Source organism: Chaetodon trifascialis, chromosome 15 (genome assembly GCF_039877785.1).
Source record: "Chaetodon trifascialis isolate fChaTrf1 chromosome 15, fChaTrf1.hap1, whole genome shotgun sequence".
NCBI classification, from domain to species: domain Eukaryota; kingdom Metazoa; phylum Chordata; class Actinopteri; order Chaetodontiformes; family Chaetodontidae; genus Chaetodon; species Chaetodon trifascialis.
In genome coordinates, this window is record NC_092070.1 from 2,623,601 (window position 1) to 2,649,809 (window position 26,209).

Consider the following 26,209-nt stretch of genomic DNA (forward strand, 5'->3'; position numbering starts at 1 on the left):
GTGAAGGAAAGCAAAGGACAAGATAGAAGGAAATCTAATTGTCTATTTCTGCAAGGACATTTAAAGGTATGGAATATATTTGGTAAATTAAAATCAATATTTTCAATTTCTCCAGACAGTTGTTTGCCTAATTCACCCCCACATTCTTTTAATTATAAAATGGCTTTGTACTGATTTACCATTGTTTCACCCTTCAAGCACCCAAAATGCCATGGGGGCATGTGGTGTGCTTTGCTTATAACTTCACATGGCTTCTCAGGCATCTTCTGTAGTATTAATTTGTGCTATTATATCCTGTTAATCGGTTATGATTACAGCCATACAGGATAGAGTCCAGGATCTGTTTATGTGGTTAATTGGTTCAGATGTTTTGACAGTAAGCAGTTTAAAATTGACAAGGCAGTGTTGACGAATAACCAAATTATTGCCAACTGTCAAAACTCTTTCAAATTACAAAAAAAAAAGAAAAGAAAAGAAAAGAAAAGAGAGTCAGATTTTGTTTACTGACTTCTATAAACCCTACTCCTGAAAATCCTCTCCTTCTTTGGATTTAGAAATGCAGAGGTGGCCAAAAGCAATTGGTCTTGATACAGAGACTGCCAACTGATAATTTTTTTTTACCAAAGTCCAGTCTCTTAGAAATTATTTTTATACTTCTAAGATAAGATAACAAAAGATAGAGAAAATATAAGATCATTCTTATTAATCTCACAGCAGGAAAATTTGCAGTGCAGTGCAGTGCAAAGGGGATAGTGTAATAATAAGAAGCAAGATATGACACTATGATACTTAAATAAACAATATTATAACTAAGCAAGTCAATGATTGAGTCTATATTATAGTATATAGGGAATATTGATATTGCACAGTTTAGTATACATTGATTTTTTCACTCAAATTTGTATTAGTTTTCAGTGTATTTGGTCGAGTGAGCAGTGTGGATTGTAAAGTCTGACAGCTGCAGGAATGAAGGACCTGCAGTATCTCTTCTTCACACTTTGTAAAGCAGTTCTCCATCAGGAATGATAGCTTAGCCACTATCCTCCTTTCTCCCACCACCTCCACTGGATCAAGGGGGCATCCCAGGACAGAACTGGCCTTCTTATCCAGTCTGTTGAGTCTCTTTCTGTCAGCAGTTGAGATGCTGTTGCCCTGAGCAGACCACTCTATACAAGATGACTGGTGTCACCACAGAGTCAAAAAAGGTCCTGGGGAGTGCCCCCTGCACTTCAAAAGACCTGGGTCTCTTCAGTACATACAGTCTGCATTTGTAGTGTCAGTCCAGTCTAGTTTATTATTCATGTGAACACCTAAGTACTAGTAGGATTCCACCACTTCAATTTCTGTTTCCCTGAATGTTCACTGGTGTAAGAGAAGATTGTTTGCACCAACTACAGGAATTTGCCAAATATTGGAAGCATAGTCCATGACCAATACTATTATTGGTATCATTTTCTACTTCACAATATTCTGGTCAAAGTTAATGGTCTCAGAAGAAACAAACTTAAATGTTCCTGTTAGTAGGAGTTAGTAGTCTTCCTTTTCTTGAGAAAGCACTGGAAGTAACAAAAATAACTGATAAAAAATGGAAGTAATTAAAATGCATGTGTGGCCAAGCCAATACATTTGTTTTGTTGTGAAAACCCAGGTTAGAAAGAAAATTGCTTTGCCTATGAAGGCGTGTGAATTGACTTTGACTTAACCTATTGGACTTGAGACTTGACTTGAGATTTGTACAAACAGACTTAAGTCATGAGCTGCTCCTCTGGTCTGGCACTAACCCAGACACGTGATTTATGTCTTTTTTTCCACCACTATATATTGGTGCAATCATAGTAAATATGGACAGCCACTCTTTGTAACGAGTGGATTCCAATCACTGCACGACAACAAGGGTATAGCTTGTAGCAACTTCAATAATATTAATACTAATAATACTATTGTATTAAAGTTGCTACAATAGTCTCTCAATGGATTACAGGTACTCTTGAAATCTTTGGTGACCAAAACATCAAATAGTCACAGGCAGGCAAAGATCCAGGAAGTGCAGGGCAAAAATTGTGGTTAGAGACAAAAGGCTGAGATATTTATCGGGGAACAGGAGAACAGACTTGGTCAAAGGCAGGCAGATTCAGCAACGAGAGATCAGTCCAAAATTAATTGCTGGAGAGTCTTGCATGGAAACAATCTGTCCCTGAGTGAAAGTGGGAGAGCAGCCTAAATGCCAGACTGATTGGGAATGAATGTCAGGTGTGTGATCAGGTGAGTGATTGGTGGGTGTGGTTGGCAGAGGGAGTTAGAGTGAAAGTACTGACTAAGCATGTGAACAGATGAAGGAAAATGGCAGCAGGTGAGAGACTCAATATACTGTGACTGGGATTGGGCTGGTAGGGGAAATGACACAGGAGATCTAACCAGATGCCAGCAGCGAATGCACAACCACTCTGGAGATCTGGCAGGTGGTCTGGCAGGTGGCTGTAGGTGAAGGTGAAGTCCCTCTTGAGGTCTAGCAGGTGGCCAATGAAGGAGGAACCTCTTGAGATTGGCTGGGAGGTCAGCGACGAAGGCAAAACCCCTCCAGAGACCGAGGAAAAGATGGAGCCTCTAAGGAGGACAGGCAGGAGTATGGTGAAAGCTGAACCTCTCAGGAGGATGGGTAGAAGGTTAACGAAGGTGAAACCCCTCCGGAGACCAGTGGCAAAGGCAGAACACCCTGTGGAAGCCAGACAGGAGGTCCGCTCCAAAGGCAGAACCCCTGTGGAGGGACCCTTCCGGAGGTGAAGGCAGAGTCACTGTGGAGACTGTCAGCGAAGGCAAAACATTTTTGGAGACCGGCGGCAATGGCAAAACCCCTTTGAAGGCCGTGCTAGAGGCCAACAATTGGCCAGCTGCATCAGGAAATGGCTGCTGCTCTGGCTCAGAAAATTGCTGCAGGACAGGAACTGGAGATGGCTGCAGCTCTGGCTCAGGGGATTGCTGCAGTACAGTGGTGCTGGGGGCACATCTGGACCTGAGTGAGAGTAGGAGAGCAGTTTAAATGCTAGTCTGATTGGGAATTAATCTCAGGTGTGTGATCACGTGAGTCGGCAGGTGGGCGTGGCTGGCAGGGGAGCAAAAGTGTAAAAGTACTGACTGAGCATGTGAACAGATGAAGGAAGATGGCAGCAGGTAAAAGACTCAATATACTGTGACACTCTTTGCCTATTTAGTGAGTCCTAAGTTGCTGTCTATCTGTATATGCCAAGCAGTCCTTTCCGCTTAAGCAGAGTGGGGTAGCGTTGGGCAGAGTCATCAGTGTGACTTTAAGGGTAGCCAGGCCACTTAGTGCTAAAATCAAGGTGACAAAAGACGAATAGGAACAATTACCAGCTTCACTCCTCTCCTTGTCTCTCTTTGAGAAACTCTTATCCTTTGGCTTAAACCTTCCATTTTTCATCAGGTCAATGAATGATTCACTGTTTCTATTAGCATTTTATTAGATCTCCTTTTTGAAGAGATGTATAATTAGGTTTGGAAATGGCACCTTGATCTCCTTCTCAACCTTCACTCACCCCAGCTCTCAAATTAAGCTTTGTGTCAGTCGTCCTCCATTAAGATTAATGATAAGTTAATAAGAATACCACTGCAATGGCTCCACTCCACTGCCACTCTCTCTCTCTTTATTCTCTCTTTCTCCTTACCTTTTTTCCACAATGGTATATGGGGGAATACTTTATACAATCTATCCAGGATTCAAATGCTCATGTTAATTGAAGTGTAAAGTGTACAGCTTTTTGTGCTATATGTCAGAGATGGTGGGCATCATTTTCTGTTGTCTATCTCCAGTACCAGGGTTTCCCTATCCAGCAGCCAGTGCAGCAGCAGCGTACAGAGGAGCTCACCTTCGAGGTCGAGGAAGAACCGTGTACAACACATTCAGGGCGGCTGCTCCACCTCCCCACATTCCAGCTTACGGAGGGTGAGCATCCTTTCTTTCTCTTGTCCTGTTGCCATTTCTCCCTCTTTCTTCACTCCTTTTCTCTTTCCCTTATCCAATGGCAAGTCCTGCATCTCTGTGCTCAGTCAGCAGAGCGGCGCATGCCAGCCTCACCTCACAGCAATAACACACTCCCCCACTTCCACAGCATGCTGAATCAACCAACAGGCATGCTCCAAGACATGAGCCTTTACACGGTCTCATGGGAAATGACTGTCAATTTGGCCTCGTACTGTGGTGTCATCAAGAGAGGCTGTGATCATGGTGGAATGGGAGGTCCTCCACTTAAATTTTAATTGGAATTTACCCAGTTGCTGAAAAAAAAGAGAGAGAGAGAAAAAAAACATCCTCCCAGACCCAGCAGCAGCTCTGGCTGACTGTCCATGGCCAAATGATCTGCAGATGAGCCAAGCAGAGTGCACTGTGTATTATGGGCAGTCAGATCTGATTTGCCATTACTGTTAGTTCTTTTAATTTATTTTGCTCTTTATGACTGCAAGCAAATGGACACCAAGCAGGCTGGCTGGGAGTCTATCCAAGGGTTGAAATTTTTTCCATTTCTTAGTCAAACTTGTTGTTTCAATCCAAATGAAATGCACATTATTACATAATTTCTAAAGAGATTGCAAAAGAAAATGTGATTTTTTGAGATTTCAACCACTAGTGTTGTATATGAATAGTAGCAGTAATAAAGATTGTATTTTAATATTATTAAAATATCAAATATTTTAGTTAATTAAGTTTATTTAGTTAATTTTATATATAGTGCCAAAACACAACAAAAGTTGTTTCATGACTCTTTCCATATAGAGCAGGCCTAGACCATATTCTTTCATGTACATATATCCAACAGTCTCATTAGCAAGCATTTGACGACAGTAGTAAGGAAATATTTTATACTTTTAGCAGGCAGAACCCTTGAGCAGAACTAAGCACTGGGTGTGCAACCATCTGCCTCAGATGAAGAGAGAGAGAGATGTAAAGTAAGGACAATAATAATAACAACAGCTACAATAATAATAGAGATATGGTGTCAAGAACTCCCCTGAACACAGAACTGGTGGACACAACTGCACAACACAGATCTGGCTAGAGCAAAAGGCAGGTTTAATTCCAGACAGGGTTCGGTACACGGGTGATCAATCAGACAAGCAGAGGTATCCAAAAAAACAAGAGGCAAAGGCAAAAGCGAGGTTGTACACAAAACAGACTATGACTATAAATGCTGGAATGAGGACTATGAAGTGCAACGAACTGGCGACGAGACTGTGAGACACACAGGGTAAAATACAAGTGTTAATCAGGGGAGATGGAAAACAGGTGGGGAGAACAATCAGGAGCAGGTGTGACGAGACAGGGGAAGGGCATGCAGGAAGTGAACCTAAAACAGAAACACAAAATTAATGATAACAAAAATAAAACAGGAAGGACAAGACATGAAATGTGCTCAAAATAATACAGAGACTAGACAGATATGATGTATGGTTAACAATAAAATAGTTTGTGGTATGTGCATAATAGTATATGTATGTATTAATATCTGATAGTATGTGTACATAATAACAGTAATATGTGTAACAGGGCAACTTAGGACCCAGTGGCAGTACCACCAAAACAGGGAGTATTACACACAGTAATGTCAATGTTCCTAGACTGATTGCAATGAGCTTCAGGTGTGATCAGGTGAGTGGACAGATAGGCGTGGCTGAGTGTGGAAAAGTACTGACAGCACAGGTGAGCAGATGAGAAGACAATGGCAGCAGGTAAAAGGCTGAATGAAGAGTGACAATATCATAATAATAGGAATATGACTAATAATAAAAACAGTTGCAGTGGGTGTCAATTAGGGCCACAGTAGTAGGTGCAACCTTGATCCACAATCCAGACGCAGCCATGATCCATGGAAATGACTCTGGGGAAGAAGCCAAATAAGTAACATGCAATAATAAGACATGAATGTGCACAGATGGAGAGGGAGAAAAGGAGAAAGGAGCTCAATGTAGCAAGTCCCTCTGCATTCTAACTCCTAAATTCCACTGCGCACAGCTGCATTGCATTCTGATTGTGGCTGTTACACCACTTAAGCAACGACGCCTTCAGTAGTGTAGTAAAACATTCATTTATTGCTTAAAAGGCAAGACTGCAAAGTTTTCATGTGCAAGCACAGCAACAACGAGGTAAACACACTCTCTCTTTTGGGCTCGGACTGTACTGAACACTTGAACTTCTCATGTATTGTCTGTAATACCATACTCCAAAACTGGATACTCTGCCACCTAATGGTGAGTATGGTAATGGTGAGTGTCATTGTCCACATACATGCTCTGAGGTCACCTCTCTGCTTTCCTCTGCTTCAGCACTAACTTAAGGCTACTGTTTCGGGAGTGCCTGGAGGTACTACATTTTGTTCCTGAGATTAGGTGTCTTAGCCTGTGAGCCCAGTAAAGTTCCTCCTCGTCTGAACTCTATCTGATTTTACGCTTCTTTTAATCTCACTGTCTCTCTTTCTTTGTCAACTATTGGGTCTCTGCCTTGCCATAGTGCACTGGGCTGGTTCCACCGGTGACAAAGCATTGCACAGCATCAACATGTTATCGTGAAGAGCTCTGTCTCTCCCTGTGCCTCATTCAGGCTTTACATCATAATCTGGGCTATTTTCTCCCTGTTCAGAGACAACAATATGTATTTGAACTTCCCAGTATGAGTGCAACTTCCCAGGTCCTTAGCTAGTTCTCAAAAGGTCACTATCACCTGGAGAAAGCACCTGGAGATGTGTCTCTGTTCATCATAATGTTTCTTTTCTCTAAGAAACTCCTTCTGATAGTTTTGGATGCAATATCATATGCTTCTGTCATTTACTGCTGCCATTTCTGAGCACATTCCTGATGTGAGTTGGAACCTTCCTCCTCATTTATCCCAAAGATCAAATCAATTGGTAGATGGGAATTATCTTTCAGCTGGCAACAAGTTATTTAACCCCAACTGATGCAATGAGTAGCTTCTCATTTCTTAAACAACCATGTTGAAAGACACATACCGTGTTCGTGGAAAAGATGTTAGTCTGTTTGAGAGGGGTCAAATCATTGGCATGCATGAAGCAGAGAAAACATCTAAGGAGATTGCAGAAACTACTAAAATTGTGTGAAGAACTGTCCAATGCATTATTAAAAACTTGAAGGATAAACTTGTGATTGGAAAAAATCCTGATTGTTTGTGATCTGCAATCACTGAAACATTTGGTGAAATCAAATCGTAGAAAAACAACAGTAGAACTCAGAGCTATGTTTAATAGTGAAAGTAAGAGCATTTCCACACACACAATGTGAAGGGAACTCAAGGGATTGGGACTGAACAGCTGTGTAACCTTCAGAAAACCACTAATCAGTGAGACTAATCGAAAAAAAAAAAGGCTTCAATTTGGGAGCATAAAGATTGGACTCTGGAACAATGGAAGAAGGTCATGTGGTCTGATGAGTCCAGATTTAGACTGTTCCAGAGTGATGGGCGCATCAGGGTAAGAAGAGAGGCAGATGAAGTCATGCACTGCGCCCTTCAGCCAGTGCCGCCACTCCTAAAGTGCCAAAACCACCGCCAACAGCTCTTGGTTTCCCCACATCATAGTTCTGTTCTGTGGAGGGCAAACATCAAGAAAAGAAACCACAGTGAATCTTGTTTGTCATGGGGCTACGTTGGGAAAAAACAGCTTCTACCCCAGACTCTGATGTGTCCACCTCCAAAATAAATTGGTGGTCAGGATCACAGTGAAGGAGCATGGGAGCCTGTGTGAATGAGTCCTTTAACCAGAGAAACAGATGCTCTGTCTCCGGGATCCAAAGAAAGGGAATGTTCACTGAGGTCAGTTCCGTAAGAAGAGCTGCCACCTTACTGTAATCCCAAATTAAGCATCTGTAAAAGTTAGTGAACCCCAGGAAGCACTGTAGTTGTCTCTGGGAGGTAGGGGTGGGCCACTCGATGCATGCTCTTATTTTGGTGGGATCCAGTTGAAGCTGCCCCTGTGGTGGCGGTAGGTGGTGGTGGTAGAAGGTTGGAGGCTTGATGCAGGTGGAGGCAAGAAGCTGGGCAGCATGGTGGCAGAGGCGCTGGGGCTGGAGATCGATGTAGGTGAACACACTGATCCAAAATCAGAAAAGACAGGTGATTAAACACTGGAGACGGACACTGGAGAAAATCACAATCAACAATAGCTAAAGCTAGAAACACTGGTCACTGGCCGACAATACCACACAGTCTTCAGCAATCCACATTCTTTATACTGTGCTGATTAAGATGAGTTCCAGCTGAGTAGGAGCTAGTTCCCAGCCACCTGGAAAACCATACCCAGCTTCTGCCTAAAAAGGAAGCACAGGAAAACCAGCCCCACACTTCTCCACAAAACATAATGACAGTAGTTCTTCCAAACCACCATAATCCAGCTCCCATGGGGTCCTGAAAGCTGGAAATTTCTTGGTGTCCTCACTGATGTTGTCTTGATGGTAAGTTTTGCCTTGGTCAAACACAGTGAACCAAGCGTTTCCACCAAGATCATCAAGTATCTCCTGAATGCATGGTATGGGGTGCCTCTCTGGGATTGTCTTTTGTTAAGGCCCCTGTAGTCAATGCAAAGTCTTAGACTTCCATCTCTTTTTCTCACACAAACCACTGCAGTTGCAAATGCAGAGGTGGATTTGCAAATGAAACCTTTGTTCAACTGGTCCCATAAGTAGTTCTTCACCTCATCATACAATGCTTGAGGTATGGCATTATAAGTCTTAGCTACTGGAGTATAATCACTTAATGTGCATGTTTTGGTTTTTAGTGTGGCCCACCTCACCTAGGTGCCTGGCACTAGATTCCTCCCTCCAAATCATTACACCACTCAAGCAATGATGGTGTTAGCAGCATTAGCAGTGTAGAAAAACATTCATTTATTGCTTCAACAGAAAGACTGCAAAATTTTCATGTACGCACACTGTCTCTTCTGGGCTTCGACCCGAGTATGGTACATGAAGCTTAATTGTTAACCAGAAATAAACATTATATTGAACCAATAGATTTAGGCATAACTTACAAAATAATATTATCCTTACAACTGCTACACGGCCATCTTAGACAATATTTGCAATTCCACCAGGCATGCCACAATGTGTTTCGGAACCATCCCAGAAGCAGTTCTCCACTATGATCTGTGGAGAATATGCAGCTAGTCTTTTCGTGATGGATGTGTCAAGCTGCACAGAGCACACAGGCACAAGAACAACATAGAGAATTTGGTAAATTTTCAGAATAAAACACCCTGTGCAAACTCCTCGCCTGTTTGCGGTTCATGAGGTAGAGCAGTTGTCCACTAATCAATGGTTCGATCCTAGTCTACATGTTGAAGTATCCTTGGGCAAGGTACCAAACTCCAAATTGCTCCCAATGTTGAGCATCGATGTGTGAGTGTGTTAATGCTCATAATGAACAGGTGGCCTAGCCACCATTGTGTCAATGGGTGAATGCAGGCTTGTGTTGAAAAAGGGCTTTGAGTGGTTGTCAGACCATTTACCATATCAACAATAAACACAACTGATAAACAGCAAATAAAGCAGCATTATGAGTGGCTTGTTCAAGGTGAGCTTGACCCAGCCCTAACTATGAGCTTTATCAAAACGGAAAGTTTTAAGCTTAATCTTAAACATAAAGAGGATGTCTGGAAGATGAAGACTGGAAGATGGTTCCACAGGAGAGGAGCTTGATAGCTGAAGGCTATGGCTCCCATTCAGCTATTGGAGGCTTTAGGAAAGTCAAGTAAATCTGTATTCTTGGCACGCAGTTTTCTACTGGTGTAATAAGGTACTCTGAGCTCTTCAAGATATGATGTTACATGACCATTTAGAGCTTTGTAAATAAGGAAAAGGATCTGAAATTCTATTCTATATTTTAGAAGGAGCCAATGTAGAGAGGCTAATATGGGAGAAATATGATCTCTTCCCCTAGTTTTTGTCTGAACGCATGCCACAGCATTCTGGATCAGCTCGAGAGTCTTTAGCAATTTAGTATTGCAGCCTGATAGGAAGAAATTGCAAAAGTCCATCCTGGAAGTAACAAAGGCCTGACTTTTGCATTGTTACATGGGTGAAAAAAGGCAGTTTTTAAAATTTGTTCCACGCAGGAGCTTAAGGACATATCATGATCAATGATAACCCCAAATTCCTTAAGATAGTGGTGGAGGGTAGGGTAATGTCATCCAGAGTAGCTTTATCATTATAGGGTGTTTAGGGTGAAGCATTATAACTTCTATGTTCAGAAAGTTGCTGGTCTTTATTTCCTTAAGACACGCTTGGAGCTTAGTCAACTGAGTAGTTTCATCTAGCTTCACTAACAGATATAACTGGGTATCATCTGCATGGCAATGAAAATTTATGGTATGAATCAGTACCAGTTGAGGGCAGGACATAACAAGTTTTGTCTCTAATAATTTAAATAATTTAATTTTTCATTAAGGATGCTCATGAAGTCATTACTACTTAGGGCTCTGTCAGCTTGGCTGCAATGCTAAAAATAAATCTGGGGTTGTTCTTATTTTCTTCGGTTCACAATGAGTCATAGGCTGCCTTGCCATTGTGGAGGGCTGTCCTAGATGTTTTAAGACAATTTTACCAGACAAAACAAATTTTTTCCATACTGGTGGAATGCCATTTCAGTTTGGGAAGGACTAAATTTTACTCCAAGGAGCCCTCTGCTACATTGAGACAAGGTATTGAATTAAAAGCTGCAAAATTTAGCTACAGCATTATCAATTAGACATCTAGTGTAGCATTTTTGCATAATGATGTGTAGTACAGTAACAGGAATTCAAAAGTTTAATAATGGTCCTCTTAAATATTCTAGGGTTCGGAATCTCTGGCATGAAGCCGATTCGATATGTATCTAGATACACAGGTTACGATTGATTAAAAAATGATATATTTTTTAAGGCAGAGTGATTCGATGAGAAAATAAAATGTATATTTATAAAAACAGAACATTAGACTTTGGGCTCTATTTTCGACTCCGCCGCTGGTGCGATGCAGGCGCGGCGCAAAATCAGGTCCGCTCCGCCAATGGGGCGTGTCGGCACAGACTTTAGTATTTTTGTGCTCTGTGCCACCGGCGCATCTCCTCCTCCTCATCTCAGTCACACCCAGCGGTGCAACTCAGAAAGAGGGAGGGGAGAAGGCGTGGAGTGGGTTTGACACAGCCGAGTCAAATTTTCACCAATCACAGCAGCTCCTCGCCTCACCTTTAAGAACGCTGCTGGAGAGGTGCATGCCAAGTGACAAGTCCGACGCCCAACCTTCTCCCAGGAGGAGACTGACATCACTCATGTCTGTGTGTGTGTGTGTGTGTGTGTGTGTGTGTGTGTGTGTATTGTTTTATATTCTGTTCTATATTTTGTGGTATATATATATATATATATATTCTCAATATAAATATTTTGTTTTTATATTTGCTTTTTATATATATAGTTCTCTCTTTTTATATATATAGTTCACTCTCTTTCTTTTGTAATTTTATTCTAATTCTATTCTTGAAAGGAGCATTGCAACAAAAACAATTTCCCCTCGGGGATAAATAAAGGAATTCTGATTCTGATTCTGATGTCTAAATATGAGGTCCTTAGATGGTAAATCCTCGGCCTCCTCTTCATCCTCCTCAAAGCAATGATGTACTCCATCATTGTAGATAACGTTAAGTATTACTATGATTACATTTGTATTTGGAATGAAATGACGTGGGTAATAGCGGACAACGATCATCACTTGCGTTTTTTCCATGTGTCTGTCTCTCTCTGTCTCTGGAGTGCTCTGAGAAAGATGCAGTATATATGCTCTGTAGGATGCCACGGTCGTTTCTGGTTGGCACAGCGACGTTAACCGATTAGTTCACATCCCTGTTTCACCTGTGTACATTCAGTCAGGATGAGAGACCATTATGCGTGCCAAACATGCTTGCGATGTAGTCAGATGAGATGCTGATCAAAATATAGGTCTGACTGTATGTGCTGACTCAGATAGCTGCATTGAATCGTCACTGTTGCTAATTATTGAACGCAGTGTGCGTTCGATGACTGATTGACCACTGCTGAAAACACTGTTAAAACCATGCCGCCGTCTTGTTGACGGTGTGATATATGGCGTCATCAAGCACGTTTTCAGTGGATAGCCATTATCACCTAGCAGCTACCCATCCAGAGGGGTGTCCCCCTGAAAGACTGTAGGGATGCAAGAATTCGCCAGGATGAACGAGTCATGTGCCGACCCGGGAAAGTGGCATACACGTTTGTCACCAGGCAATTTGAGTCACAGATCATCAGACATCCGTGTTTCACCTGTGTACATTCGGTCAGGTTGAGTGACCATTACGCGTGCCGAACGCACTTTCGATGTGGTCAGATGAGATACTGATCAGAATATATAAATTTAGGTCTGACTGTATGTGCTGATTCAGATAGTTGCATTGAATTGCGGCTGTTGCTAATAATTGATCACAGTGTGCGTTCGATGACTGATTGAGCACTGCTGAAAACACCGTTAAAACCATGCCAGTTTAAGGACTAAACTTAATCAAAACTCATGAATCAGATCAGATAAAAATTCTGAATATGAAGTAGGAGCATGCTACGCTATAACAAATAAAATTAGCTGTAGTGTTTTCAAGGTTTGGTGTGAAAGACTATGAACAAAGCTTTAAAATGCATTAATGAATTAAATTAAGGGTTGATTGATATGCTTGAGCCAAAAATGGCTGGAACTCAATATTCCAGTATTAACAAGTATTAGAATCTGATGTTAAACAATTTAATAATGCAGTAATGTAGTATTCATAAAGAGTTGGTCACAGTGACAAAATTCTAAAAAAAATTCTTCGAATTATGACATCTAAGAATTTACCCCTGCACTTAAGACTAGATCTTGGAGAAGATAGAAATTATTCACAAAGCACCTTAGCTCTTAAAAGAGCTGCTCAGGTGAAAACTTGAAGAGGCTTAGGCGTTTCTTAAGCAGTGGAGAAAATGGTTGGAAGACAAAGAGGAAGGAGAAATATTCTCGAAGTGCTGAATAGCAGTGAGTTAATGGAATGCTACTGATTAGATCATGCCGGGATAATGTTTGTGGTCAGTCTCATTTGATATGCACTCACATCTCCCACCACAATAACACAATAACAACATAATACCAGAAATCACAACAACTAAGATATTTGGAGGACAAATATAGCAGTGCAGTAGTGATGACTTGGGTCTGTCACAATGCTTCATCAGTACAGTGATCACACAAACAATTACAGCACTTTCACAGCTGCATAATGTGGCAAAGTTCATCTCATTTTCACTGAATGACTGCACCTTGCAGGCTCACAAAAGGGCATTCATGGACATAATGGGCTTCCACAGTGTTGTTGGTGTAATTGATGGGAAAGTTATGTTTATGGTAGAGTTATGTCAATCAATGCAGCTATTTATAAAAGCTGGCCAAACATGCAAACTGATGAAAGCTGAGAGGCATTTCCCCCCATTAATAGGCTTATAAAATAGATCACATACTAAAATTACCAGCATTGTAACAAACATAAAGCAAACAAATACAACTATCAGCATGTGAAGAGATTACTGCACAAGTAGATCTGTGTTTTCAAATATTTTGTAGGCTATTTGTCAAGTACAGATTATAATTTATACAACAGAGATGTTCATTACATAAAAAAACATTCATAATTGCACAATTACACATCTTAATAGAGACTAACATCTATGATTGGACCTATCGATTTCACTGTCCATTATCATTAGGTTATGTCTTTTTATTAACCAATCATCCATCCATCCATCCATCCATCCATCCATATATCCATCCATCCATTTTCTCCTGCTTCACCTGGGGCCGGGTCGCCCAAACTTCCCTCTCCCCGGACACTTCCTCTAGCCCTTCCGGGGGGATCCCGAGGCGTTCCCAGGCCAGCTGAGCAACATAGTCACTCCAGCATGTCCTGGGTCTTCCTCGGGGCCTCCTCCCGGTGGGGCATGCCTGGAACACCTTCCTAGGGAGGTGTCCAGGGGGCATCCGATAGAGATGCCCGAGCCACCTCAGCTCACTCCTCTCGATGTGGAGGTGCAGCGACTCTACTCTGAGCTCCTCTCGGGTGACAGAGTTCCTCACCCTATCTCTAAGGGAGTGCCCTGCCACCCTGTGGAGGAAACTCATTTCAGCCGCTTGTATCCCAGACCTTGTTCTTTCGGTCATGACCCAAAGTTCATGACCACAGGTGACGGTAGGAACGTAGATTGACCGGTAAATTCTTCACCGATCCGCCTGTCAATCTCACGTTCCATCCTTCCCTCACTCGTGAACAAGATCCCAAGATACTTAAACTCCTCCACTTGAGGCAGGAACTCTCCCCCAACTTGGAGGGGGCAAGCCACCTATTTCCGGTTGAGAACCATGGCCTTGGACTTGGAGGTGCTGACTCTCATCCCAGCTGCTTCACACTTGGCTGCAAACCGCCCCAGTGCATGCTGAAGGTCTTGGCTCGAGGGAGCCAACAAGGCAACATCATCCGCAAAAAGCAGAGATGAAATCTCCCATACTCCTGGAACACCTCCCACAGAATGGCACGAGGGACACGGTCGAATGCCTTCTCCAAGTCCACAAAAAACATGTGGACTGGTTGGGCAAACTCCCATGAAACCTCAAGTACCCTGTGGAGGGTATAGAGCTGGTCCAGTGTTCCACGGCCAGGACAAAAACTGCATTGTTCCTCCTGAATCCGAGGTTCGACTATCGGCCAGATTCTCCTCTCCAGTACCCTGGAATAGACTTTCCCAGGGAGGCTGAGGAGTGTGATCCTCCGATAGTTGGAACACACCCTCCGGTCCCCCTTTTTAAAAAGAGGGACCACCACCCCAGTCTGCCAGTCCAGAGGCACCGTTCCCGACTGCCACACGATGTTGCAGAGGCGTGTCAACCAGGACAGCCCTACAACAAAGAGACTTGAGGTACTCAGGGCGGATCTCATCTACCCCTGGTGCTTTGCCACTGAGGAGCTTGCAGACTACCTCAGTGACTTCAGCCCAAGCGATGGATGAATCGACCTCCGAGGACCCCAGCTACGGACGGCTGCATCAACAATGGAAGTGGAGAACATGGTCCATTCGGACTCAATGTCTCCAACCTCCCTTATAAACTGGTCGAAGCTCTCCCGGAGGTGGGAGTTGAAGACCTCCCTGACAGCAGGTTCCGCCAGATGTTCCCAACAGACCCTCACGGTACATTTGGGTCTGCCAAGTCTGTCCCGCTTCCTCCCCTGCCAGGTGGTGATCAGCTCAGCCCCTCTCTTTACCCGAGTATCCAAGACATACTGCCAAAGGTCAGAAGGCTCTTTCCCCCCCAGCGAGGAGACATTCCATGTCCCCATAGCCAGAGTCATTGTCCAGGGTTTGGGTCATCGGGGCCCCCGCCCAGGACTGCCACCCATAACGCATAGCACCGGCCCCTTCTGATTATTCCTGTGGGTGGTGGGCCTACGGGAAGGCGGGCCCAAGTCGCTCCTTCGGTCGGCGCCCGGCCGGGTCCACCAGGCACTCGCCTGCAAGCCCCAACCCCAGGCCTGGCTCCAGGGTGGGGGCCCCAGTAATGTCAATCCGGGCGACATACGTTTCCTTGATTTCTTCTCCTTCATTGGGGCTTTCGAACCGCTCTTAGTCTGACCTGTCACCTAGAACCTGTTTGCCTTGGGAGACCCTACCAGGGGCATTAAGCCCCGGACAACATAGCCTCTAGGATCATTTGGGTACTCAAACTCCTCCACCACTGTAAGCTGTCGGTTCAAGGAGGAGTGACACAGGGCACCATGCAAAACTTAACATGAAATATTTTTAGATAAACAGTTTCTTTATTTGTCCATAATGGTAATCTGCAGGGACATAACACCCGTTGCTATACAAAACATCCATGTTACACTTGAAATAAGCAGAACAAATCTCAGTCAATTTAAATCAATATATTTACAATATCATATTCCTATTGATCATACATGAATACATGTCTGGCATTTGTACCAAACCCACCTGTTTGAAAATTGGTAGAACATTCAGCGAGTTCTAATTATTTTATCTGTGGACAGACCTTCTCCTTTAATAGAAGAACATGTATTGGGGCGGATTCCTTGTGCCAATATGGTGGCCGTTCCCTCAGATTTGTGGGCATTGGATGTATGGACTCTCTGCAGCAGGGGACATAGTTTTAAAGTGCATGATAGACTACAACTACCAAATAGAATAGCAATTTGCCATTGTTTCACCTCACACACAAACAAGCTCATAAACTCCCAGGTCAGACAAACAAGTGGCTCTGGCTACATCATGTCTTCATTTTTGAATGCTGTTTCAAAACAATTCTCCAATCTAGATGAGTGTTTCAACATCATTTCAATGTTTGTCTCACACATATTGCACAGCTGTATTGCACGGATGTTCTATAGTTATCTCATTCATTGTACATACTTGTTTTTTTGTTCCACGTACGACATATATGTCGCAATGTACAGCCCTGATTATGAGGACTCTACTCCAGCATCGTATAACATAGTATAATCAAAATTAGTAATGCTGTTAATATGAAATTCCTACCCTACCTATGTTATTTAACTTAGACATAGTAACATCAGACCATTTCTGCCTCTTTACAGGTTGTAGGAGTGAAAATTTGGTTATCCTCAAGTGTTCTGGTTTCAGAATGATTAAGTTGATTAGAGTAAACAATTAGATACAAAATAGGATGTACAGGATAATTTTTTTCCTGGGCAACTATTATGTTTTTCCTATCCCAAATGGCTTGAAAAACATAGCTGCCATTAATGAGGAAAAAAAAAAAAATCTCCCTGGGGAGCATTCCCCCAGACCCCCAAGGTTTGGGCCAAATGTTGAATGTTACAATGTTTGACTCTGCCTCTTTTCTAAAGGCTTTCAGATGCAGGAATGCGAAGTACCTTCACCCACTAGTAACACTGTCACCGTGAGCATCTCTAGCAGCATTGAAACCAGATTGTACTTTCATTAATGCTTCTGCACCGCCTAATTGCCCTGGTGGCAGTCAGATGGTGAATTATTAATGTGGACCATGATGTATTTTTATTAAAACTGTCTTGAGTGGCCATTAGCCGGCTGAATAAATCCTGTGTCACAGCAAGGAAATCAAGTTTGCACCAAGTTACACCCTATAGTATCAGTAAGCTGATATGTGCAAGAAGCTTTGCTGCATTTTGCTGCACAGATTTTTGTTTTAATGAGTTAAACAACTCTCTGGGCTTCCTTGACGTTTGAGAAGTTATTGAATGACAGAGATAGCACAGAAGGTGTGAAACCAGTCTTTTAGCAGGTGAAATTTTGATGCTTGGTCCTCTGAGGAGCTCTTCATGTTAAATTGAACTACATCATAATACAGTGGTTTATTGGAAGCTCAATAACGAGTGCAGTCTGTCTCTCACACACACAAGCATACATAGACTGCACAGAGGGCGGGTTTTAGTGCTGAGATTAAAACCAGCAGTGCTTTCATTTCAGTGGACAAGGGATTCCATTGCAGATCAGGACATGAGTGAAGAAAGTGAGTGAAAATTATCATCAGATGTCTTTGCTATGCACTGTTTCAGCAACCTTACTGCCAGCAGTCAGTGTTAAGATGAGGTACTGTGGGTGTTTAAAGATACACCCCTCATTTTTTTCTGTGTCCTCATCTTTTGATTTTGTTTTGTTTGACTTTACAAATGAAGGTCTGTTGACTCATTATGGTTGGTACAACTGAATATAGTTGTGTAATAACATTGCTGATGTCATAGTGATGTCATTAGCATTATCACAGTTTGGGCTTGGAGACTAAACAACATTAAACACTGGAGACTAATAGTGATGATACCTTGGCTTCTATTGTTTCATTTTTTGAAACAATAGAAGCAATGATCCTCTCAGCTGCTCTTACGATGTACTGCAGGGTCTTCCGGCAGGATACAGTGCAGCCGCCACACCACACAGTGATGCAGCTGGTCAGGATGCTCTTGGTGGTTCCACGGTAGAAGGTGTGCATGATGGGGACTGGTGCTCTGGCTCTTTTCAGTCTGAGCTTTCCTGGCCAGTGAAAAGGTGTTGCTGCTCCAGGAGAGATCCTCAGTGAGATGCGCGCCCAGGAACTTGGTGCTGCTCACTCTCTCCACAGCAGCACCATTGATGGTGAGTGGGGGGTGCTGGGTGGAGGCTCTCCGGAACATTGAGAGAGGGATTGTTGTCTCTGCACTATGCGGCTAGTTGGCTCACCTTGTCCCTGTAGTTTGACTCGTCATTGTTATTGATGAGCCCCACCACAGTAGTGTCATCCACAAAGTTCATGAAGAGGTTGGTGTTGTGTGTTGGTGTGCACTCGTGGGTCAGCAGGGTGAAGAGGAGGGGGCTGAGCATGCATCCTTGAGGGGCCCCGGTGTTCAGCATGATGGTGCTGGATGTGTTGCTGCCAACCCGGACTGCCTGTCGTCTTCCGGTCAGGAAGTCTAAAAACCAGTTGCAGAGTGAGGTGTTTACTCCTAGACAGTCCAGTTTCTGTATCAGCTGCTGGGGGATGATTGTGTTGAAAGCTGAACTAAAGTCCAAGAACAGCATCCTTATGTATGAGTCTTTATTGTCCAGGTGTGCAGCTGAGTGGAGGGCGGTGGAGATTGCGTCATCAGTGGACCGGTTGGCCCGATATGCAAATTGGAAGGGGCCTGGGGAGGGAGGGAGGACAGATTTGATGTGGTGCATGACTAACCGCTCGAAGCACTTCATGATGATGGGGGTCAGTGCCACAGGGCGGTAGTCGTTGAAGCAGGATGGAGAGGTCTTCTTTGGAATAGGGACGATGCTGGTACTCTTGAAACAGGTGGGGACAACAGCTCAGCTCAGGGAGGTGTTGAAGATGTCTGTGAGGACATCTGTGAGCTCCTCTGCACAGTCCTTAAGCACACGACCAGGAATGTTGTCAGGACCTGCTTTGTGAGCATTGATCCTGGAGGGGGATCTCCTCATGCTGGCTGGAGACAGGGACAGCACCAGGTCATCTGGAGGGGGTGGTGTCTTCAGTGCAGGGGTGTTGTTGTCAGCTTCAAACTGTCCAAAGAAGTTATTTAAACTGTTCAGCAGAGCAATGTCACTTTCACAGGTCTATTTTCGGGTTTTTAGTCTATGATGGTCTGGCACTTGATGATCATAAACTCCACGAGGATGGATGGGGGAGTCTGGTATGCTGTTGTTGAGCCATGTTTTCGTAAAAACACAGCACTTTCTCATGGTCTTCTGGGTATGATAGATGGTATAGCCGGCTTGTGCGGATTCGCCGCTAGCCTGTTGCACACATAAAATCACTCTGGCACACCGACGAAGACAAACATGTAAACACCACATTATCAGAACAGAGAGGAGGCGCTGCATCCACACACACCGCCATCATATAGATCATTCGCTCTAAATGGAAAGCTTGAAATGGCTTTTTTTTTTTTTTTGGAGGGGGGGGTACTTTACTTTTTAGTTACTTTTCAGACTTTATTTTAAACTGTACTTTAAACTGTACTGTATTTAAACTGTCCATGTCAGGATGCTTGAGGAGTGTTGACTTTTTTCCCAGTTGTCTGTGGAGTGACTGTTGGTAGATTTTGATCTAACTCTCTGAAGCAGATTAGCTGTACAGCATAGGTTACCATGACCATCCAGTGCACCAGATCAAAAAAATTACTAAATTGATAATTAAATTTAATTAGTATGTTTTTGTTGTTGGGTTATTTAAAAAAAAAAAAAAACATACTCTATATTATTGAAACATAAATAGAAACATGGCAAGGAAATATTTTTTTCCTATGTCCTCCCAGTGGCTTGCATTTGGTCATCATGCCAGAAGAATCCTTGAATACTTTTTTGATTGGAATTCCAGCTGTATAATATCTGTAAACATGCAACCATGCACACACACCTAGTGAGAGTGTGTTTTTGGACCTTTCCAGCCTCCTTACCAGCCATTACAGAGCAGAGTGGGTGCCTGCTGTGTATTTTTCTCTTTGCCTTTGGCACTCTTACATTTATTTATTTATTTATTTATTTATTTATTTATTTATTTATTTATTTATTTATTTATTTATTTATTTATTGGTTGGTTGGGGGTGGTCAGATTGTGGAGATGGGGGTTGGTTGATAGCTAGCCAGTGCCTGCATGTCAACATGCACTAATATGGATGTTTTTGTTTTATTGTGTGTTTGTTTGTCTGTTTGTGTTTGCATCCTCTGCAGTGTTGTTTACCAGGATGGATTTTATGGTGCAGATATTTATGTAAGTATTATTTACTGGTATGACACTGCATGCAACACTGCCATCTCCGTGGTTTCTGCCCTGTTGCTACGCACATGCAAGCCCCCAACCCTCTCATTCATGGCATCACATTCAGCTGGGAGAGCAGATAGCTGGTCATGTAACAGCGTGCAGTTCAGATTATGGCCCCACCAAAGAGGCTACCAGCTACAAACATCAACAGGCACCATGAGTAAGGCACAAGCTGTACTTTTTTGGCTGGTGCAAAAACACATACTGTAGTTACCAATACAGGGGTTAGAACATTGTGCAACTTTAAGTAACTGAACTATTAGTGTCATGATTTCATTCAGTATCAAGTCTTCATTCAAAAAGTAGAAAGTGGCACTACTTTCAGGCTCTTACTCCAATGTACTGTGTGCCAAGGCATTCATTCATTTTGCTCGTCTACTGAACTGAAATATGAAATATAAGTCTCAGTGAAGCTAACTGGTCTTGATACATTTTAGGTTACTGTCTGGCTGAACACATAAAGAAGAGTGTGTTGGTTTAGATCAGATTAGATTAGATTAGATTAGATTAGATTAGATTAGATTAGATTAGATTAGATTAGATTAAACTTTATTGTCATGCAACACAGAGACAGAGTAAATGTGTTGTTATTAAAAATGTTGAGTAGTGAAGAAAAGTGAATAATAATTAAATGATGTCAGTCACAAGTACAGCAATGTAGTTCTTAGACTGCAATGCATCCCTGGTAACATTGCCTCAAACAAAATAAATAAATATATTCATGCAAAAATAGAAAAAAACGGTACCATCTTTTTCTATATCTGTAATCTGTATCTGTAAAGAAAAAAAAAATCTCTTTTAGGACAATTTTATAAACAGATTAACAAAATCAAAAACTGCAGCAACAAGCAAGTCAGTTTACTTGCTTAGAATTAGAATTCCCTGTTTTTATTCTGAATAGAAGATGCACAGTCTAAAACCTGAACTGTGGTGTTTAATCTGTGTACGCCATGCATTAATCTCTGTGCTTGGATTTACAAACTGTGTGATTGTGTGACTGTGATTAATAATAAACCACATACTACACTGAGCACATAATTAAACTGAAAATGGATTATTCATGAACATGGATCACCATTTATTATTGTACCTCCTATAATTATTTTACCTAATTATCATATAATTAACCAATTATACAATATGTTCTAATGAATTTATTTTAAATAAAAATATAAAAAGGTTAAATGTATAAATATATGTAAATGAGAATATCCTTATTCTCAGGGTTGATCAAACCTGAACATTATTGTATCTATATTACGACATCTCTATAACCACATTTTTGCCACTCTATGCCTTTCATTCAATGAGTGTATTAATTTTGACGCCATTAGGTCACAATAAATAAATAAATAAATAAATAAATAAATAAATAAATAAATAAATAAATAAATAAAATAAAAAATAGAAAAAGCCAAGATACTTTGATATGTGTTAAAAAAAATCCACTCAAACACAAATCATGTATGCTTTGCAGCTTTAGACTGCAAAACTTAACTGTCTAATGTCTTACTGTCTATTCTGCACTTACTCTTTTTGTTGTTGACGTTAATGATCTGGAAATCCTTAGTTTATCAGCACTCAGAAATCTGGCCTCATACTGTTCTTTCTAAACGAGTTTCAATGTTTTCTTGTTGGTACAGACAAAAAATTATCGATTACAAACAAAAAAGAAAAAAAATCTGCTGACCAAAACACCACTGTCATTTGACTGGAGTCCTGCCAGAATGGTGTCATGAAAAAGAAATCAGCCAGACAAAAATTCATTTCTGCTGAGCTTGCACTGAGCTCATTTTGTTAAGTGTTCATGCTCAAACCAATGCTGTGTGGAAAGTTGAAGACACACTTTCAAAAATGAGAAATGTCAACATGATTTAAAAATGGAAGAGCATTATTTTATTATTATTATTATTATTATTATTATTATTAAAAAACATACACAAACACTGGTTTAGTCTTTTAACCACAATTTAAATAAAGGTTTTCAAGCACTAAGTCACTGCACACTGCAATGGTCAACATAGAAACAGAAGCATACAAATGGTGGTAACCTCAGGAAGATACAGACTAACGATGCACAGTGTGTGTGTGTGTGTGTGTGTGTGTGTGTGTGTGTGTGTGTGTGTGTGTGTGTGTGTGTGTGTGTGGAGGCGCATGTGTGTATTCTGGTGTGTGTGTGTGTGTGTGTGTGTGTGTGTGGAGGCGCTTAGATAGCTCCCATAACGCTGACCTCCTTGCTTGATTGCCATGCTGCAGTCAGATCATTTAATATTCATTAGCAAAGGGATCAAGAGCCCTGATGCTATGTTTATATTTATTGAAAAAGCAGTACTTTAGGAGCAAGTTCATTCGATTCAAATAGCAGATTAGATAAGATAGAAAAAGAGCCCAGACATCTCAGAGAGGTTCACACTGGAAAATATTGATAAAAAATAGAAATACCATAAATTCTCAAATAGTGACCAGGGCTGTCATGTCAAACTAAGTCATGTTCTGTGGTGAATCATGCACGATCACTGTTAAGCTCCCGTAAGTGAAGCACAACTTCCTGTTTGCTATAAATGATTTGTTGATGGTAGCTTCAGAGTGATTAAAAAAATGTATAGTCATGGAAAAAAAAAAAGGTGAATGAAACCCACTGTATTGTGCCAGGCTGTTGCAATGGTTGATAGCAGTGCTGATCATGGCCAACCTGAGACAGCTACTCCCTCAAACTCAAGCTGTGTCTTACAATAAACTGATTGGCTCAACACATTAACATGTGCTCGAGACTAGAGAGAAAGTCTCTGTTGGGTTCTTAGTACCTTTGTAGCGTCTAACTGAATCTGTGATTTAGAGTGTAGCTGCACTCCTGTTCGTACATTCAGATACCAGCCTCATCTCGTGTGCTTTTACTACTCTCATAACTAGATTAAAGCCTTTCTTAAACTGGCAATGGACCCATTTTTGGCTTTTACATATCCTTATGAAGTTAGTGTTGATTACGTGTAGTGCGGATAGTTGCTAGGGTCTGAGGAAAATGGAAAGTGAGATGGCTGTCTTTACGCGAGCAGTGGAAATAATAATTCTACTTGGTAAGGTAAGGTCAAATCAAAGTAAAAGTCCAATATGTTAACAAAATCCAAAAGGAAGGGCACAAAGGTCAAATATCCAAAAGAAACAAGTGAAGTCCAGGTAAAAACGAAGCAAGAGTCCACACTGGCAGGGTATCTAAGGAAACTCACAAGAACTTGAAATGCCATGTACAAGGGTTGAACCAACAAATTTGACAAAGAACACACTGGCCTACATAGACAGGGGAGGAGAACTAATTATACACTGGTGAAATCAATCATACAATTACAGAGGCGGGAAAACACAGGAAGGAAAGACTTCAAAATAAAACAGTAAATAACAAAACAAAACCAACGGGAGGATGACAGTAATATATTTCGAGATTTCTCAGTATATTTTTACCTGGCGATTTGTAGGAACAGGTCTTTACAGTTTATTGGTGGTAACTAAAAGTCTCAGCCATTATTTGAATTTGAGATTCAGCATCTGCAAGAAGGTAGTGCCACAGCATAAGAGAATGTATGCCTGCAGCCTCGTTGCAGAAATTATTGAAAGTGAGTGAGGATGGAGGGACAGAAAGGAAGAGGAGTCCTGCTCGGCCTTACTTTCCTTCAGTAAATCAGCAAATGTGATGGATTGGATTGTTCCCTATGTAAGATTATTTGTGAGTGGCTAGACTTTGACCATATGCACACACACACGAACTATTACTATCATTTCCAAACACAATCTGCACACACACACACACACACACACACACACACACACACACACACACACACCACACACACACACACACACACACACACACACACACACACACACACACACACACACACACACACACACACAAAACGTGTGCCCCTGCACATAGAGCCATTAGTCACTCAGTCAGGAGTGACAGTCCACAGTGGCTGGTGACTAACACAGGCCAACCTGTTCATCTTCCTGCCACGACCCATCGTCGCACGCACTAAGTATCACTTACTCGCCTTCACAGTTTATAGTGGTAATAACACATTGCTCATGTCAGGACAGACACACTGTCTCAGTCATAGAGCATGCAAGGATTGAAGGTGAAATGATGTGAGAAGTGCTGGAGCCTGGAAGAGAGAAAAATGGCTTTTGTTTAATGATAAATTAAAGCAGGGGTTTGCAGCCACGTGCTGGAATTCAATAAAAAGACTACCAGGCTGTAATATAGTGACTTACATATTAACAAAAAGAAAGTAAAAAAAGACTGATATGATATGCATAAAGAAACACAATGCACAGAATATACGTAAGCAAGGCAGAACTTTTCAAGTTTTCATTGAAAACCAGAGGTGAGGAAAAAGTCATTGTTCTGCATGTTCAAATTAAACCCCAAGTCAAGACAAACAAGCACCAAGTCAAGTTCAAGTCCTAAGTGCCCTTTAGTTTTTTTTTTTTAAGATTTCTAACTTTCAAAGAAGCTTCACAACAATCCAAAGTAAAATGGTTCAGCATGCCTGTGTGCAGTATATCATCAATTATTTGCAATTCTGGAAAAACATGTTTTGCATGTTGCTGCCAGTTTTCTTGACAGTTGACACACTTTCTTTCTTGCATTTTCCCTCCTGGTTGTGCAATGTGATTGGCTGCTGCTGATTGAAATTATATCTGAGGCCTGGAAAATAAAAGTTTCTCCAACTTTTTTTTTTCTGCCTCTCATTCCCTGTCTGCCTCCAGTGTCTACAATCCAACTTTAAAGGTTTAAAAATACTTCAAAGATAATATAAATGTGGTCTAATCATGAATGATGGGACCTGACACAGCAAAATCCTTTAGTCGGTCTTTCCTTTCTTGTCTGCACTCGTCTACTTTCTTTTTTCTAAATTTAAGGTTTTAAGATAATCACAGTGATAACAGAATAGTTATTTCTTCTCTTTCTCTATTTTTCCTTTATGTAATATCAACACTTATTTCCAAATCATTCACGATAGTGCTGATAAACAATGGTACAGGGACACCACTCAAGATACCACAGTACATAAAAAATGACAGCATACAAACAAATAATTCAACCTAGTGAACTCCAGACACTAACATTAAATATCTATAGACACCAGCAGTGTCTTGTTTCTCAAATAAAGAAAATAAAAATACAACACAAATAATTAAACCAGGGCTGCACGGTGGCGCAGCAGGTAGTGCGCGTGCCTCACAGCACGAAGGTTGCCGGTTCGATCCCCAGGTCAGGCGGGGCCTTTCTGTGTGAAGTTTGCATGTTCTTCCCGTGCATGCGTGGGTTCTCTCCGGGTTCTCCGGCTTCCTCCCACAGACCAAAAACATGCTCATTAGGTTGATTGATGACTCTAAATTGTCCGTAGGTGTGAGTGTGAGTGTGATAGTTTGTTTGTCCTTACATGTGGCCCTGCAATCGGCTGGCGACCGGTTCAGGGTGTACCCCGCCTCTCGCCCATTGTAGCTGGGATAGGCTCCAGCCCCCCGCAACCCCGAAAGGGATAGGCGGTATAGATAATGGATGGATAATTAAACCAATACACTTATATAGTGGGTGGCACAGCAGCAGGTAGTGCCAGTGGCACAGCAGGTTAACATACCCTGTAATACCCTGTTATATTGCTCTTATCTCTGATATTAAAGCTATATCAACAGATTTTCTAACTACATGATGACATATAAGTATTGTGTTTAAACCTTAACACAACATTTACATGCTGTCATGTAATAAAGCGGTTAAGGCGAATGTGTCAGCAACTACAGCTATCCAAAAGACACTCAG

The 26,209-nt window shown here is 41.8% G+C and overlaps 1 protein-coding gene across 7 annotated transcripts in view; it reads left to right on the forward strand.

Moving 5' to 3' along the window:
• The window catches only part of rbfox1 (RNA binding fox-1 homolog 1), a 205,712-nt gene that overhangs the window by 154,199 nt on the left and 25,304 nt on the right, over positions 1 to 26,209 (forward strand). For 5 of the 7 annotated variants that reach the window (XM_070981949.1, XM_070981951.1, XM_070981950.1 and 2 more), the window contains exons 8-9: positions 3,826 to 3,958; positions 20,298 to 20,337. In XM_070981949.1, the coding sequence (XP_070838050.1) occupies positions 3,826 to 3,958; positions 20,298 to 20,337 (173 nt within the window). The remainder of the gene's footprint in view (positions 1 to 3,825; positions 3,959 to 20,297; positions 20,338 to 26,209) is intronic. The other 2 variants (XM_070981955.1, XM_070981954.1) reach the window with 1 other exon arrangement.